Source organism: Hemiscyllium ocellatum, chromosome 14 (assembly GCF_020745735.1).
Source record: "Hemiscyllium ocellatum isolate sHemOce1 chromosome 14, sHemOce1.pat.X.cur, whole genome shotgun sequence".
NCBI lineage: Eukaryota > Metazoa > Chordata > Chondrichthyes > Orectolobiformes > Hemiscylliidae > Hemiscyllium > Hemiscyllium ocellatum.
Window position 1 is genome coordinate 37,403,534 of NC_083414.1, and position 19,205 is coordinate 37,422,738.

General features: G+C 39.3%; 1 protein-coding gene across 1 annotated transcript in view; it reads right to left on the reverse strand.

The window, feature by feature from the left end:
• Positions 1-12,868, reverse strand: part of cfap20dc (CFAP20 domain containing) — a 400,449-nt gene extending 387,581 nt beyond the window's left edge. The window contains exons 1-2 of the mRNA XM_060835856.1: positions 12,800-12,868; positions 12,402-12,488 (exon numbers count right to left, since the gene is read on the reverse strand). Of these exons, the coding sequence (XP_060691839.1) occupies positions 12,402-12,488; positions 12,800-12,820 (108 nt within the window). The 5' untranslated portion in view covers positions 12,821-12,868. The remainder of the gene's footprint in view (positions 1-12,401; positions 12,489-12,799) is intronic.
• Between the last annotated feature and the right edge of the window lie 6,337 nt (positions 12,869-19,205).

A 19,205-nucleotide genomic window follows, 5' to 3' on the forward strand; every position in this document is an offset into this window, starting at 1 on the left:
TTAACTGTTTCTTTTAATTTTATCTTCAGTCTGTCACCCTTCCATGTGCACATTTGGCTTCACACTTATACTGCAATTCTGAAACAATATTACATTTTGGTATAAGCAAACTAGAAAGGATACAAGAAATGACATTTAGATGGAGTGGAACATTCAGAACAGATTGAAATGTTACTGCAAAATTCATAGCAATGATTATTCAAAGCATACAAGGCATATACAGGCTGGATTTTTCAGTTATGAAGTCAGTGGTAGATAATCTAACCCACAAGTGAATATGGTTGCCAAAACCAATTTGAGACTTGCGTGCAAGCTTTCCTTCGGTTGTAGTTATCAGTAAAGCGTTCAACTTCTGCAATGTCCTGCAGGATACACAAGCCTGCAGGGAACTTTGAACAGTTGATTAATGAGCTGCTTTCCGTCTTCTTTCATTTAGTTAAATTAATTTAGTATATTGATTTAGTGTCCGACTGTCACTAAACAGAATCCTGTTCAGCACTAAATGGGCAAGTAAACAGCGTCATTTAGTATTGAGCAGCATTTAGCTTGGAGAGATAAAAGTTTGAAACTAAATTAATGGAACTAAATTAGTAATATAAAGAAAGCACAAAAGGGATGGCAAACCAACTGATTAATCAGCACCTTAAAATGCCCAACAAGAGCAGTATATTACAAGGGAATGAGCCATAAATATAGAGTCATGGCACTCATACATCAGAAATCAGCAGGGACAGGATTTACTATTGGTTATTGCATGTTTCCCAAACTTTTGTCTTATAAGGAGTAAAGTGAGACTGAATAAATTCAAAATAAAACACGCCATTATTCTGCATGTTTAATCACAGTGTATGAAATAAACAGTTTAATGACTGGAACTTGGTCTTGGTTCACCACGTGTTTCCTGATGTGTCTGAAAAAAAACTGGAAAAGCATATGCGAAAAACACAATATCCAGTTAAGGTCACAAGGAGGTGCTATTGTTGCACCCCTAGGTTTTACTATTGCCTAGTTAGATACTGGGTATAAATGGGTATGTCCCTGGGCTTGAGTCAAATTACTTGGAGCGACCAATTCATTAAAATTGATACAATACCCAAGGCATTAAATTTTCAACAATTTATTTTGCGCAGCTCTTGAATTCTATGCCTCTAAAAATAAATTCATGTGGTTTGAGATTTTAAACCAGTTTGCTGACCTATGGAACAGGTTGGAGTCAGCTATTTGGCCTTTCAAGCCGGCTCTGCCATTTAGTAAGATCATGACTGATCATTCAACTCGTACACTATTTCCACTTCCATCCCATATACCATTTGATCCCATGAGCCCCAAGAACTATATGCAACTCCTTCTTGAAAACATTCAATACTGCTTTCTGCAGTAGAGAATTCCACAGGCTCACCATTCTCTAGTCAAAGAAATTCCTTCCCAGTTCAGCCCTAATTGGCCTCCATCGTATCTTCAAACTGACTCCTGAATCAAGATTCCTGGTCATCGGAAACATGTTACCTGTATTTACCCTGTTATTCCTGTTTGAATTTTGTAGGTTTCTAAGAGATCCCTACTCATTCTTCTTAACTTCAGTGAATATTTTCCGAACCAATTTAGTCTCTTTTAATACATCAGTCCTGCCTTCCCAGGAATCAGTTAAAAATCACACAACACCAGGTTATAGTCCAACAGGTTTAATTGGGAGCACACTAGCTTTCGGAGCGACGCTCCTTCATCAGGTGATTGTGGAGGGCTTGATCGTAACACAGAATTTATAGCACAAATTTGCAGTGTGATGTAACTGAAATTATACATTGAAAAATTGATTGTCTGTTAAGCCTTTCATCTGTTAGAATACAGTGATAGTTTCACTTCTTTCATGTGTAAATCACAAAACCCTTCTTTTTAAAGTTGCATTCTCGGATTGGCTGCTAACAATAGTGATAGCTAGACAATATGTTGAAGGTGTTGGCCCCTTGTGTTCTCTGTCTATGACCTGATGTTTAGATGGATTCTAATCTAATAAGTGAGATAACAGTGTTTTACATAAATTCATGCAGTTTTTGAGCTCAGAGTTCTACATGAATATATGCAGTTTTTGAGCAAAGTGCAATGTTACTCTGCAATAAAAATTCACCACACAAAAATGTGTGTGCATGTGGGTCTTTGTCAGTCTGTGTGTGTGTCCAAACCTATTGGACTATAACCTGGTGTTGTGTTATTTTTAACTGTGTATACCCCAGTCCAACACCGACTTCTCCAAATCATGACTTCCCAGGAATCAGTCTGGTAAATCTTGGTTGCCCTCACTCTACAGCCAAAATATCCTACATCATAAACCAAAACTGCATAAAATTATCCAGGTGTGGTTGCACCAAAGCCGTGTATGATTGTAGTTGAACATCCCTGCTCTTGTACATGAATCCTCTCACCATGAATGTCAGTGTTGGAGAGAGATATCAAAAAGGAGTCTTGAGGCCTGTGTTTAGCAGCACAATCAAATTTTATTCAGAACTCTTTTACCATGTTGCACAGGCAAGTTTTCTGGAATAGTGTCCAATGAACACTCTGGCTGTTGAGTCAAGTACAGCATTTCTACATATTTTGCATTACTATAATTACATTGAACATTGATGTCACTGTTTACCATCTTTCCCCAATCTGTATATCCAATCAGTAAACACATGATCAGTGATGGAGATCTCTATGGACAGACCACGATCTCATGGTGTTTACCAGACATTGTTAAGATCAGACCTTGGGATCTTACGATGGACCCTATTAAGATTGGAATGTAAAGTAATAGTTATATTCTCTCTCGGATTTGCCAGACTTGCTTATCTCCAAGGACTCCTTAATTCTGTTTTTCATTATATTCATTACAAACTTTATCACATGCTGTTATTCATCTTATATTTCATACTATCCTCATCACTGAAGATACAAAAAGATGCCAATTCCTACTAATTTCTAAAACATTCACAATATCAGTTCTATTACAGGTTGGTTATATATCAAGTTATACAGTTACACCTGAAGTTAGAATTATTTAGCCAATGAGTTGTGAGCAGCTTCTGTCCTACATGACCATGGAAGATTACAGCTGCAACTATGACTCTATTCTCATGCTGTAAGTGTTTAAACAGGTGATTAGAGTCATAGAGTTCTACAGCATAACAAACAGACCCTTCAGTCCAAATCATCCATTACAACTGGATGTCCTAAATTTATTCAATCCCATTTGCTAACATTTGCCTCATATAATATTCATCCTATTCATGTACCCATGCAGAGGCCTTTCAAATGTAATTGTACTAGCCTCCACCACTTCCTCAGGCACCTGACCCTCAAGATTTCATAAACCTCTTATAAAGTCATCTCTCAACTTCCAACACTAAAGGAAGTGTTCCAACATATTCAGTATCTCCCTAGAGCTCAAACCCTCCACCCCAGCAACATCCTTGTAAAGCCTTTCTGCACACCTTCATGTCTAACATCTTTCCTATAAACAGGGAAACCAGAATGGAACATAGTATTCCAAAAGTGGCCTGTACAACATCCTGTACAGCTACAATATGATAACACTTTGTTTTTCATGGACCAAACTCTGAATTCCAGATATATTTGCAATTTTACAGTCAGTCAGCTGTAAATGTTGGTTGCTCGGTTTTTAATTTTTTTTTGTTGAACTTCAGAACTGTTCACTGACTTCCCACATGGTCTCTCCCAAAACTCAGCCTCCTGTTTCTCTCTTCCCTCTCGCTTGAAGTATTGTTGTTTTGATTGCTTTTAAGATGAAATTTACTGTCCCTACGCTAAATATTTCTACATTAACTCTTTTACTTAGAAGGCAGCATCTATTCAAATTCCATTAACAAGACTGAAACTTAATCACTTCAACTCAGTACGCTTGTCTGAATTCAAAGTTTTACCTTTCACCTCGCCATTTGCCTCTGTCCTTCTCCCTTGATCCTTGGATATATGAATTCATTTGAGTTGTCCCAGTCATTATTATTCTGGTTTGCTTATTTAGGTTGTAAAGCTGATGTTGTTTATTTTCTCGAAGTAAAGTTGGTGACCTTTAGAAGTTATCTGTTTTCCCCCTATGTCATTCAGTCCCCTTGCTGATAGTAGAAAGGAGTCCCCATACTACCTGTAGCACTTTATTTCAAAGAATTCAGCCAAATTTCTTAACACTACGTGAAGATTGCATTTCTTAAATTTCTCACGACTCAATTACTTAAAGAATCTTCATTACTACAGGATCACATTTTTCCTTTAATTCTTGATAAACTACAAACTTCAAACTGTCTGTCCCAGACATCAACTTATTAGACCGTCTGTTACAAAAATCTGTAATTCTGGGTTTGTACAAAATTCCTTTTATATTAAGATTATTTTAAGATTCTTTGTTTCACCTAGACTTTGTTACCTTGGATTTATCTTATTCTTAAAGATGCTATTGTCCTAACTTATGATCTTACCCTAGTGCTGAACTAAACAAGCTAATTCTGTTGCTACTGCTAAAAATCTTCTCCATCATTTTTATGCCAATTCTATGGGCACTCATTTTGTGCCACCTCTGGCCATGGGATGTCCTAACAGCAGGTATACCATTGGACTTCTTCACTGCCTGCTGCATCCTAAATTTCAGCATCTGATGTACAAGAAAATGCAGGTCTTGTTGCACCTTCTCCTTTTCCAATCTATCACAATTCTGATAATAATTTGTCTTCTTGTTTTGTTAGCAAAGTGGGTAACCTCACTTTATCCAAATTGTACTTCATCTGCATTCTTCCATACAGTTCACTCTCCCAACAGATTATCCCCAAGTTCTTATGTTTCAGCTACTAAATTAAATGATGTAATGTTTCTAGTTCTCCTATTAGGGCAGCACGGTGGTACAGTGGTTAGCACTGCCGCCTCACAGCACCAGGATCCCAGGTTTCATTCTAACCTCTGGTGACTGTGTGGAATTTGCACATTCTCCATGTGTCTCCTCCGGGTGCTCCGGTTTCCTCCCACAGTCCAAAAGATGTGCAGGTTAGGTGAATTGGTCATGCTAAATTGCCCATAGTCAGGGGTGAATATGGGGAATGCGTCTGGGTGGGTTACTCTTCAGAGGGTCGGTGTGGATTTGTTGGGCCGAAGAGCCTGTTTCCATATTGTAGGGAATCAAATCTAATTTAATCTAAAAAAAAGTGCCATTTTATCCCCATCTCCACATTTTCACAGGAAAAACGTAGCAGGATATAAAGACAATGCATGTGTTTTGCTACCTTCTAGTTTGGTAGTCCACAAATGTTGACAGTTATTTCTTTCTAAATCGCTAATGCAAAATTATGAATAAAAGTGGCCCCCAGTTCACAACTTTATATTTTTCATCAATCTAAATGGCTCCCTTTTAGCAACTTGCACTGTTTAATCTAAAGCAAATTTACTACCCTTTCTGTTAATTGTTCACTGATTCCATTTGCCTTAATCTCTGTCATAAAACTACCACATAACACCTTATTGAAGGTCTTCATAAAATCAAAAAAATACAAGATCAACTACATTAGCATTGAGATCACTGACAGAATAGATAAAGTTTTCGTCACGTTAGTTAAGCATCACTGCCTTTCTGAATTTTTAAAAACAATTATGTCTAGTAATTCCAAAAACTCTACTGACAGCTTATTTAGTGTTGATTCCAATTTTTTTTCATCACTAATGTTCAATCTCCCTTCATTGTATACAGAATGACACCAACTGTCCCCAGCTTTCAGGGAACTTTTAGATATCCTCATCACTGTTCTTAGGTATGGGCATGCCATCCATACCTGGAATTTTATTCCCTTTCTGTGGGATAATGCTCCCTGTTTTGCCATACGACCCTAGATAGAGTCATAGAGATGTAAAGCATGGAAACAGACCCTTTAGTCCAACCCGTCCATGCCGACCAGATATCCCAAACCAATCTAGTCCCACTTGCCAGCACCCGGCCCATGTCCCTCCAAACCCTTCCTATTCATATACCCATCCAAATGCCATTTAAATATTGCAATTGTATCAGCCTCCACCACTTCCTCTGGCAGCTCATTCCATACACGTACCACCCTCTGCGTGAAAAAGTTGCCCCTTAGGTCTCTTTTATATCTTTCCCCTCTCACCCTAAACCTATGCCCTCTAGTTCTGGACTCCCTGACCCCAGGGAAAAGACTTTGCCTATTTACCCTATCCATGACCCTCAATTTTCTATACCTCCATAAGGTCTCCCCTCAGCCTCTGACACTCCAGGGAAAACCGTCCCAGCCTGTTCAGCCTCTCCCTGTAGCTCAGATCCTCCAACTGTGGCAACATCCTTGTAAACCTTTTCTGAACCCTTTCAAGTTTCACAACATCTTTCCGATAGGAAGGAGACCAGAAATGCACACAATATTCCAACAGTGGCCTAACCAATATCCTGTACAGCCGCAACCTGACCTCCCAACTCCTGTACTCAATACTCTGACCAATAAAGGAAAGCATACCAAATGCCTTCTTCACAATCCTATCTTCCTGCAACTCCACTTTCAAGGAGCTATGAACGTGCACTCCAAGGATGTGAAAATAATAAAATTCAAGACAATACTAAACACATACTAAGCTATAACATAAGTATGATACAAGTTACAAACAGCTATCACACATCTACTGACTAATGCAAGGACAGGGTGATCAAGCAATTTATTTGCAAGATTCCAATTAGAATGTGTCAAGGTAACTTTACTCAGTGTTCTGAGGAAGGGTCACTTGACCTGAAACGTTAACTCTGAATTAGAGTCATAGCTCGATACACACCTAACATCTAACTTGTCCAAGGTGATCAGATATTCTAAATGAATCTAATCCCACTTGCCAGCATTTGGCCCAGATCCTTCTAAACTTTTCCTATTTATATACCCATCCACATGCCTTTTAAATTATACCAACTTCCACCACTTCATCTGGCAGCTCTTTTCTATACACGCACCACACTCTCTTTTTTAGATTAGATTAGATTAGATTACTAGATTAGTGTGGAACCAGGCCCAACAAGTCCACACCGACCCGTGCCGCCCACAGTTTTCACCTTAATCTCTCCTTTTCACCTTCAAACTACGCCCTCCAGTTTTGGACGCTGCTACCCCAGGGAAAAGATCTTGTCTACTTACCCGATCAATGCCCCTCATGATTTTATAAATCACTATAAGGTCATCCCTCAGCCTCCGAAGCTTCAGAGAAAATAGCCCCAGCTTATTCAGCCTCGACCAACAGACCAAACCCTCGAACCCTGGTAACATCTTTGTACACTTTTTCCAAACCATTTCAAGTTTCACAACGTCCTTCCTATAGCAGGGACACCAGAATTGCATGTAAGTATTCCACAAGTGACATAACTAATATTCTGTACAGCTGCAACATGACCTCTCAATGCATACTCATTGCACTGACCAATACTGGCAAGCATACCAAACACCTTCTTTGCTATCCTATCTACCTGCAACTCCACTTTCAAGGAACTGCACTCCAAGATCTCTTTGTTCAGCAACACTCCACAAGAATTTACCATGAAGTGTATAATTCCTGCCGTGATTTGCCTTTCCAAGATGCAGCACCTCACATTTATCTAAATTAAGAGCCATCTGTCACTTCTTGGTCCAATGGCCCACCTGTTCAAGATTCCGTTATACTCCGAGGTAATTCTGTGATCCACGACACCTCCTATTTTGGCATCATGTACAAACTTACTAACCACACCTCCTATGTGAACATCCTAATCACTTATATAATTGACAAAAAGCAATGGACCCAGCACCAATCCTTGTTATACACAGTTGGTCACAGGTCACCAGTCTAAAATGAAATCATCCACCACCACCTTCTGTCTTCTACCTTTGAGCCAGTTCTGTATTCAAATGGTTACTTGTCCCTGGATTCCATGTGATGTAACCTTGCTAATTAATTTACCATGATGAACCTTGTCGAACGCCTTACTGAAGTCCATATAGATTTCTCTAAACAGATGCTGCCAGACCTGTTGAGCCTTTGCAGCAATTTCTACTTTTGTTTAAGCCTTATTCAGCTGTGTTTTAGAAAATTACGTCATGCAAACAATCTTAGGTAAATGATTGACAGCTACAATCAGTAATCAGTATAAATCAGAGGTTAACAAAATTAAGATGAGGTTGATGATCTGAAGAATTAAAACACCAATCCCATGCAAATAAGTTTAAAAGGTGAGGAGTTAGTAGTTTAGAGGAGATCTGCAAAATAAAAAAAAATTCACCCAGTAGGTGTTAGAAACATGGAATATGATGCCCAAGAAGGTGGTGGAGGCAGGTACTCTTGCAACATTTAAGAAACCTCTGGATAAGCACTTAAAATGCCATGGTAGGATCTGAACAAGTGCAGGTCAATAGGCTTAGTGTAGTTTTGTGTTTGTTGCTTACAATAGGCAGAGTAGGGATAAAGGGGTCTTTTTCAGGATGGCTGCCAGTGACTTTGGGAGTTCTGCCGGTGCTAGCGTTGTGACCACAACTACTCATGTAATACATTAACATTCTGGACGGATGAACTGATGGAAGTATTGTTAACTTTTCAGATGACCCAAAGATAAGTAGGTAGGGTGGTGGGGGCAGGTAGTGCTGAGGAAGCAAGGAGACTGCAAAAGGATTTAGACATGCAAGGCAAGTGGGCAAAGAAGTGGCAGATGGAATTCAATGTGGGAAAGAGAGAGGTTATACATTTTGAGAGGTTAAACAGAGGCATAAACTAAAGACTTTAGAAATCTGAAGCACAAAGGCACTTGAACTCCCAGTTCAGGATTTTCTTAAAGTTAACATTCAGGTTTAATTGGTGGTTTGGAAGGTAAATGCAATGTTGCCACTTATTTCAAGAAGGCTGGAATACAAGAGAGGTATTGCTGAGGCTGTTTAAGGCTCTGATCAGATCGCATTTGGAATATTCCCGTACCTCGGGAAAGATGTGCTGGTGTCAGAGGGGGTCCAAAGGAAATAAATCTAGGAATAATCAGCTTCATGAAGAGTGGTTGAGGACTCTTGAATCTGTATTCCATGGAGTTCAGAAGGATGAAGGAGGATATGTTTGAAACTTACACAATACTGGAGGGGCCTGGAAAGTGTCGACTTGGAGAACATGTTTCGTCTAGTAGAAAAGACTTGAACCTTAAGGCACAGCCTCAGAGTGAAGGGATGGCCCTTTAAAACTGAGATGAGGTGAAGTTTCTTCAGCTACAGGGTGGTGAATGTGTGGAACCTCATTGACACAGAAAATTGTGGAGATCAGGTCATTGAGTGTAGTTAAACAGAGATAAATAGGTTCTTGATTAGTAAGGGGATCAAAGGTTACAGGAAAAATGCAGGAGAATAGTGTTGAGAAACATATCAGACATGATCAAATTGCAAAAAAGACTCTGTGATCTAAGTGGCCTAATTCTGCTCTTGAATCATATGGTTTTATAGGCCAAAGGACTAGTTTCTAAGCTGTTTGACTGAATTAAACCACAGATGAGATGAAACAGGTTACCTCCTTTATAAATTTTAATATGTTAACATGCCTTTTTAAAATTTATTCATGGGGTGTGGATGTTGCTATCTAAGCCATGTTGAGTGGCATGGTGGCTCAGTGGTTAGCACTGTTGCCTCACAGCCCCACGGATCCAGGTTCAATTCCAGCCTCGGATGACTGTCTGTGTGGAGTCTGCACATTCTCCCGGTGTCTGCGTGGGTTTCCTCCTGGTACTCTGTTTTCCTCCCAGTCCAAAGATGTGCAGGTTAGGTGAATTAGCCATGCTAAATTGCCCATAGTGTTAGGTGCATTAGTCAGAGGGGACTGGGACTGGGTGGGCTACTGTTCGGAGGATCGGTGTGGACTTGTTGGGCCAAAGGGCCTGTTTCCATACTGAAGGGAATCTATTCTATTTTAACATTTATTGCGCATACTTAGTTGGGTGGTGGTGAGTCATATTCTTGAACTGTAAGAATCCACAATGCTGTGCATAAGGAGCTCCAGAATTCAGGTCTAGCAATGACGAAGGAGCAGCAATATTGTTCAATGTCAAGATAATATGTGGTTGGAAGGGAAATTGCTGGTGTGATTGCATTACCATGCATCTGCTGGCCATTTTTCTAGGTGGTTGTGGATATAGGTTTGGAAGGGACAGCTGAAGGAACCTTCATGAACTGCTGTGGTTTGATGGTGGAGGGAGTGAATTGTCTAAGTTGGTGTATAAGTCGCCAATCAAGCGTGCTACTTTGTCCTGGATGCTGTCAATCATATTCAACATTTTTGGAGCTGTGCTCATTCAAGCAAATGGAGAATATTCCATCACACTTTTGATTTGTGCCTTATAGATAGTGAACAGGCTTTGGAGAGACAGGAAGTGAGTTACTCCTGGCATAATTCCTTGCCTTTGAGCTCTTGTAGTCAGAATATTTATATTTTTCCCTTCCCACATATTGCTCCTATAGCGTTAGTTTCAGGGACCTCTTACTCAACAAATCTGTTTATCAACTTGCGCGCTCAATACTTCAGGAAATTGCATGGCATTGCTATTTTGAATTAAAGTCAAGGTAGGTTTCAGCAGAAATAGGTGAAGGGTTGCAATACAATTTAAATCGAATAAATCAAGAGCCTGGGTTCACTTTTTTTAAAGCAATAAGCTGATAAAGCTTTCAAAACATACCCTAGTATAAAGTATGAAACCAAAACTAAATTACAAAGAATCTTTAGAACTCACTGAATAAGCCACAAATTGAGCACTTCAGTGTCCAATCTGAGCATTTTGGGAAGGATGCCAAGGCAATGGAGAGAGACAGTAGTCCGGCATATCACCAGGGAGAGGGTACTTTAGTTAAGTGAACAGACTACAGAGCCTGGAATTGTTGTCTTCATAAGGTGAAGCCTGAAGAAGATTTGATAGAAGCTTTCAAAATTAAGGGCATTGATCAGATAAATGAAAGAGAAACTTGTGGGGGGGGGGGGGGGGGATGCTAATAACTGGTTACAGATTTAAGATAAATTGTAAAAGAATCTGAAGGAGATTTTTAAAAATCTAAAACATGACATTATGACCTGGAATACACTGTATGGAAATGTGATGCAAGGAGATTGAGTATTAACTTACAAAAGGAAATTGTGTATATAATTTTTTTTATATATATAGATATAGGAAATGTTTGTAGTATTATACAGAAGAGATAGAGTCATAGAGATGTACAGCACGGAAACAGACCCTTCAGTCCAACTCATCCATGCCGACCAGATATCCCAACCCAATCTAGTCCCACCAGCCATCACTCAGCCCATAACCCTCCAAACCCTTCTTATTCATATACCCATCCAGATGCCTTTTAAATGTTGCAATTGTATAAGCCTCCACCACTTCCTCTGGTAGCTCATTCCATACATGTACCACCCTCTATGTGAAAAAGCTGCCCCTTAGATCTCTTTATATCTTTCCCCTCTCACCCTAAACCTATGCCCTCCAGTTCTGGACTCACACACCCAAGGGAAAAGACTTTGTCTATAATAGGATAGGGTTCTAACTGGACAAATCCTTCAAAGAGTCAGCTCATACAAGTGCTATATGATTTTGTGTGCCAAAATGCTCTATTTCTGGAATTTGTACCTCTAAATCAGAAAATTGTGGCTTAAGTTCCATTCCAGGACTTCAGCTTAATGGTATTCCATTTAGTCAGAAGGGTGTTAAACTGTTGAAAGTGCTGTCTTTGAGGCATTAATACAAGATTCGACTTGTTCACTCAAGTGACTGAAAAGATTCCATGGTACTCTTGTAATGAACAGTACAAACGTTACCCAAAACTTCTTTTCCAATCACCAGCGGGAGAAAAAAAATATCGTTCCGTTTTGCGTGGGGGAGTGTGTTATATGCGAACTGATTGCTCAAGTCTCCCACTGCATAACCATAACTACATTTCAAATGTAACTTTAGAACACCCTGTGATCACCAAAGGCATTACATTATCAAAACTGTCGGTATTTTATGGTGAACAATTATGAACATTGAAAAAAATAACTTTACCAACGATGGTTCCTGACGACAATATTTCAGTAATTCATTTCAGATTTCCAGCATCAGCCGTATTTTACTTTTGTGTTCTATATTTCGTGGGGTTTTTTTCGGTTCCTATTCTATCTTCCACCAATAACTCTTCTAATGTTACTCGGAGAACGCACCTGCTATTGGATTATTTTTCACTTCAAAGTTTTCGGAATTTCTATACATTTAAAACGCGTTAGGATCCTATTGCAAATAAGTGCAAGAATCCACATTGCTAGGGATTAAAAAATGTTTAAAAACATATTTCGAAAACCGTTCCAAAACTTTAATCAATAAATTTCAACTGTATTGATTACCAGTAACTTACTTTTTGGACCGCTGGACTGCCACAAAGCTTCCATTTTGCAACTGGATCTTTACCTTGTGAGCTGAAGATTTCTACAAATGGTCCTCCCTTTTTTAAAAAAAAAGCCATATGTTTGTTTTCTGTCTTGAAAAAGCAAGTAGTTGACAAACAGAAGGTTACAGCAGTGAAGCAAAGGGACAATGTAGTGAGTGACTTCTCATGAAAACATCCAACACTAACTGCAGAGAAAAGTTCTATTCTGCAAATATAAACCATTTCAATGTATAAAAGGTCACGACCGGTTAGCTGCCATTATTTTAACATAACTGATAAATGTATATTGCGGTTGAAACTTTCTTCACAAGGTACTTTGTGTATTATTGTCGTAATTTCCAAAGGCCACAGTATTGGAACATTACCTGATATTCGTTCTTGAACATGCTGCAAGACGTTCAGAAAACTTTGTAAGAATCTAACGGAGGAAATGCAGAGAAACATTCTTTTCCATTTCTGAACAACAACTCACAGCTTCAGCCTCCATTTTGCACCTGTTGCCCCTTTGGACCAATCAAAGCACGGAGAACGCCGCCCTCAGAGAGGGCTCGTGAGGAAGCTCGGCGGTTGTCATGGTGACACGGACGCTGCAGGCTGACCGTTTGTCGGCAATGCGCATGCGCCCAGGTAGAAACGAGAGGGTATTTCTGTTGATTTCTGCTTTTGTTCCATGTTGACGGATGAGTTGCGGCAGTCAGCATCTTTATGTCATTCTAAAGTGGCATTTTGAAGATTTACCACCATATTGTGCTAGCTTAGGAATGAACTCAGTTGGTAGCAGTCCGGCGTTCAGGTCCACTCCAGGATTTTATCTCAAGACAAAAGGAGATGCTGATAGATTGTTGATAACATGTCCTCCAAACCCAACTTTACTGAAGAAAAACAACTATGCAAATAAGAGCATGTTGTTAAATACTTACAGGGGTGAGGGCAGATCAGCTTCATGCCCTGGTGAAGCCTATGAGATCTTGTGAATTGTGCCACACTGATGACACTTGTAAGTTTGTTTGTAATTATATCTGCTTTGCAGATATGGCGATGATCAATCTGACTAATTATATGCTCAAGTTTGCTTGTGGCCAGGAATTGTATTTCACATAATCACTTCATGTGTTTCATGCAGCATTCTACACTTACAGACATATAAAACCTTGATGCCATAGTGACAGATTAATAAGCAGTATCCTTATAATCATGGCCCACATGGTTCCACAAGTCATCATAAAATGTATAAATGTATGAAATCCCACGAAGACCATCAAAATGAACAGTTTGTCTAAATGACTGAAATTCAGGACAATAGCGATGCACTAGAAAGAGGACTGCAGAGATCATAATCAAGAGTGTGGTGCTGGAAAAACACAGCAGATCAGGCAGCATCCAAGGAGCAGGAAAATCGACATTTCGGGCATAAGGTCTTCATCAGGAATGAGGCTTGTGGGTCTGGGCTGAGAGATAAATGGGATGGGGTGGGGTTGGGGGGAGGTAGCTGGGGAAGCAATAGGTTGATGAAGGTGAGGGAGAAGGTGATAGTTCAGAGGGGCAGTGATGGACGGGTCCGGAGGGCAGTGCTGAGTTGGAGGCTTGGGATTGGGATAATGTGGGGGGAGGGGAAATGAGAAAGCTGTTGAAATCCACAACAGCAATTCATAACAGGTTTTCTTCAGTAACAAAACAAAACCCTGCAACACACAACTTTAACAAGTGAAAAGAAAAGATTTCTAATAGGTGCAACTTAAACCATGTCCTCTTAACACTCCCAAGAATGTACACTATCAATAAGGATTAAGAGAGAGAAAAAAGACAAATTGTATAATGTCGACAAGGTAAACAAAATTCCAAAGATCAAAAGCACAATTTTCTCAACATATTTTTGATTTTTGCAATTATGTTACACTGTTGTCTATAGTGTGACAATTGTTCTTCAATTCAGGGGGTGATCACCTGAACTTAGATCTCTTCTTCTGTGAATTTCCTGAAAGCTTTCTTGGTTTTCTGTCTTTGCCCCACAAAGACAAAGAAAGAGAGAATGAGAAATGGATGCATCTAGTCTCTAGTCACCTGATATTTCATTCATTTTTCTGCTCTTGATACTTACAACTTTTTAACACAGCAGCTCAACCAACAAAAGGCTGTTGTCAGCCTTAACTCATGAGATTCTTGGTGCTGTTCAGTGCTAAATTCTCCCTTTCACTGCTTCAAAAAGGCAACATTGTACTGTATATCTCAACACCTGCTTCACAAATTACTTATTTTTCAGCTATAGTGTGATCATGTTGGTTCTTTAACACGGTTAGGTTGTCCTTGATTATTTTTTCAGAGGGGTCTCAAATGCATAAGTGTTGATATGTCAGGTGTTGTATGAGCTTGTAGGCCAATTTGGTTATAACAGATACTTCTTCAGGCAAAAGGCTTTCAAGTTTAAAAAAAAACACTTGTACAATGAAATGGTATGGCCAGTTCTCCCAGCTCAGCTTTTCTCTGGTTTGGTTTAGCAAGCAGTCAGTTTTTTTGAGACTGCTGGTCAAAGAAACAGCTTCATGCTGATCCTCTCTCTCTCCGACATCTCTCCTGTAAGAACCTGTGTTTTATATTACCTTTTTTACCAAGAAGGTGTTTTTGGGGATATGGTAAATAGTTGGAACAGCAACATTAAGTTGCAATAGATTCAATTAGGTTTTTAAATAGTTATGTAATTCCAAATTAGGTTTTCTTTTGTTCATGTGTAAACAAATACTGTTTTGTTTAAGGCTGAGTGGTTGGGCCAGCTGCATCATTCCTGTAATATCCACTTTACAATTGCTTAAAATAACTAGAAAAGTAGGATCTACACTATCTTCTTCAAATGTTTTGAGGAGGTCTGGCCTGGTCCATAACAGATTGAGGGCTCATTTCAGATTTGTTCTATTGTTTTAACTTAGAATTAGGGCTGCTGGACTCAAAAATCAGAGAGTGATCTCTGTTGGCGTCTTTTGTTCTGAGTGTTGACTTCTATTGGTTTAAGCAGTGCTAAGGGTTTTTCAGTTGCTAAGAGTTTTCTGGGGGTGGAAGAAGTGGCTTTGGGGGCTTTATAAAAGGTGAACAAGGAAAAGCTGTTGGGTTGGCAGTCAAGCTGGAATTGGAGCTGCCTTCTTCTGTGAGGAAAGGAGAGATAATTACAGTGCAGTGGAGGCCAAAAAAGCTGCACCAGAACATTCTACCTGGTCTGAGGTTGGTTAAGGAGGAATGCCAGATCTTCTTAAACCATATACATGTGAAAGTAAAGTTTACTTGCATAGGCCAGAAACAACAGGTAAAGAGGTTACAATGTTAAGAAATACAGAATCCTCTCAATTTTTGATGTTGAAAGATGAGGAGATATGTATCTCTGAAAGACTATTGCCAGAAAAACGTGCTAGTAACGGAGACACAAGATGTACTCAACTATATAGAGTGAAGAGTGGAGAAGTTGTGGTAGTAATGCTGGACAAATTTTCAGCTCCAGGAGTACAATTTGTGCCTGCTACTGATATTACTGGTTCACAGTTAGGAATGCTGCCTATTGTGGTTGAAAAGCTGTTGAAAACTCAGGCAACTGAGATATTGCAGGATGCATATCCTGGGATTTTTCCCAACAGTGTGGTAATGAGGCCACTAGTTGAAACAGGAAAGATCAACGAGTATAGATAATAAAGATGAAGTGGAATTATCAGAGATCATGTTTGATCAAATGGTTGACACAAAACAGGGACAGATGGATGACAAAGCAGATATCTTTAGTTCAGAGAAATTAACTAAATTACAGCAGAAAGATGAGAAATTAAACTAATTGTATCAAAAAGCATACATGGAAGAGGAATCTGAATCTATCCCAATATGCTACTATCGTAAAGATGATGTTTTAATGAGAAAATGGAGAGCATCACATATTCAGGCAGCTGAGAAATGGGCAGAAGTTTATCAAGTCGTATTGCCAGTGGGTTATTGGAAAGGAGGTGTTGTGGATGGTGCATGAACTACGAGTATGAAGTCATTTAGGGGTGAGAAAACCTCAAGCTAAAATACAAAAACATTCTTTTTGGCCTGGACCGCACAGGGATGTAGTTGAATTTTGCCAGGCATGTCATACATGTCACGTTATGGAAAAATCACAGGCAGTCATAAAACACGCACCTTTGATACCTCTTTCTGCATTTGAGGAGCCTTTCACAAGAGTCTTAATTGATTGCGTAGGACCCTGACCTAAAACAAAAAGTGGGAGTAGTATTTGTTTACAATAATGGATGTGCCTACTAGATTTCCAGAGGCCATTCCATTATGCAATATCACAGCTAAAAGGATTGTGGAGGAGTTACTCGATTTTTTCACTAGATACAGACTACCCACAGATATACAATCAGATCAAGGGTCAAACTTTACCTCAAAATTAATCAAGGAAGTTATGGACAGCTTAGGAATAAAACAATTCAAATCTACTGCATACCATCCAGAATCTCAGGGAGCACGAGAAAGGAGGCATCAGACATTAAAGACCATGTTAAGGGCTTAGAGCCAAGACTATCCAGATGGTTGGAGGAAGGAATTCTGTCTATCATCAGAGATGCACCAAATGAACTTATAAAATTCAGTCCATTTGAATTAGTTTTTGGGCATGAAGTGAGAGGACTGCTAAAATTGACTAAGGAGAAGTTGGTAAGTCAGAATTCAGAGACCACATATTTGGAGTATGTGTCAGATGTTAGGGAATGATTAAATAGAGTGAGGAGTTGGCTGGACAGCATTTAAAAGTATCACAGCATACAATGAAACGGGAAGCAGACAAGGAATCAAAAACTTGCAATTTTGCTATTGGACATAAGGTATTCATGTTACTTCCAGTAATAGGTGAACCTTTAAAAGCAAAGTTTAACGAATCTTATCAAGTCAAAAGGAAATTGAGTGAGGTGAACTACTTGATAGGGACTCCAGACAGAAAGAAATCACACAGAATGTGTCTTGTGAATTTGCTCAAAACTATTTTGACAGGGAAAGACAGCAAAAGGCAACTGTATTAATTGATTACAACACAGAGTGAAGAACCAAGTTCAGATGATTCTGAATTGAACATTCCTCAAATTAAATTGGATGATGAGGAAGTTGTCAAAAATTGGGATAAATTATTGAGTTACCTGCCAGAGGAAAATCAAAATGACTTGAAAGAGTCATTACTATCACATGCAGAGGTAAGTGGAAATAGACTGACCTAATTATGCAATGAAGGGCTTATGCCCGAAACGTCAAATTTCCTGTTCCTTGGATGCTGCCTAACCTGCTGTGCTTTAACCAGCAACACATTTTCAGCCATGATGTAGATATACCAAATGCTGTTCCGATTAAGCAACATCTTTATAGGCATAACCATCTAAAGTTGGCACAGGTTCAAAAGAAGATTGAACACATGCTCCAAAATGACATAATCAAAGTGAGTTACAGTGACTGAAGCTCACCCATAGTGATGGTACCAAAACCAACTGATATCCAGTGGCTATGTGTGGACTATTGCAAAGTCATTGCAGTTACAAAGACTGATGCATATCCAATTCCATGTTTGGAAGACTGTGTTGAAAAAGTGAGACAAGCAACTTATATTTCTAAGCTGGACTTGCTCAGAGGATACTAGCAGGTAATTCTATCCGAAACAGCGAAGACAATTATGGCTTTTGTAATGCCGAATGGACTGTATCAATTTAAAGTCATGTCTTTTGGTATGAGAAGTTCACCAGCAATATTTCAGAGACTAACCAATAAGATAATTTACCGATTACCCAATTGTGTAGTTTATATTGATGACCTGGTGATTTTTTAGTCAAACATGGAAGAAACATTTGCAACATTTTATCAGAATTGCTCGATTGCCTTTGGGAGGCAGGCTTGGTGATAGACCTGGCTAAAAGTGAATTTGTCAAAGCCCAAATCACCTTCCTGGGTTACATTATTGGTCATGGACAAACGGTCTCACAGAAAGAAAAAAAAACAAAGATAATTGGGGAGTTTCCCCAATTCCTAGGATTGAGTGGATTTTATCGGAAATTCGTTCCAAATGATTGCAGTGTGGCTGCTCCACTTACTGAATTACTAAAGAAAGGCAAGAAGTTTCAGTGGATAGCAGGCTGTCAGAAGGCTTTTGACAGCCTGAAAGCTGTGTTAACCAGTGCCCAGTATTATTACGCACAGCCATTCGAGGTGGCTAGCCTTGCAAGTGATGTGGGTGCCGGTGTTGTGCTCTTACAGAAAGAGGACGAGAAAATAGAAAGACCTATCGGGGTATTTTTCTAGGAAGTTGAACATTCAGCAGCAGAAATATTTGACAGTTGAGAAGGAGATCTTGAGCTTGATGTAGGCATTACAACATTTCTACAAGCTACAAAATGTTTATGTTACCAGTAATGTTTCTGAGACAATCTTAAACACTGATCATAACCCATTGAAGTTTGTGGAGAGATTTAAGGACAAAATGCCAGACTGTTTAGGTGGAGCTTGTTGTACAACCATTCGATTTGAAAATTATGCATATGGCAGGATGAGAAAATGTGATTGCCGACGCATTGTTGAAACTTGGATGAGAAATGGAGGCATTCGATGGCTGGACTGAACAGATTGAAAAAGAAGGTAGTAGTACATGTTTGCATGATTAGAATCAATGTCATGCATATGGGTGTTGTAGTGTACTAACATTAGTGTAAGATTAAGGGGTTTTAAAATGAAACCATCTTTGGACATTAAGGGTTTTTTTTCAAGATGGGAGGTGTGATG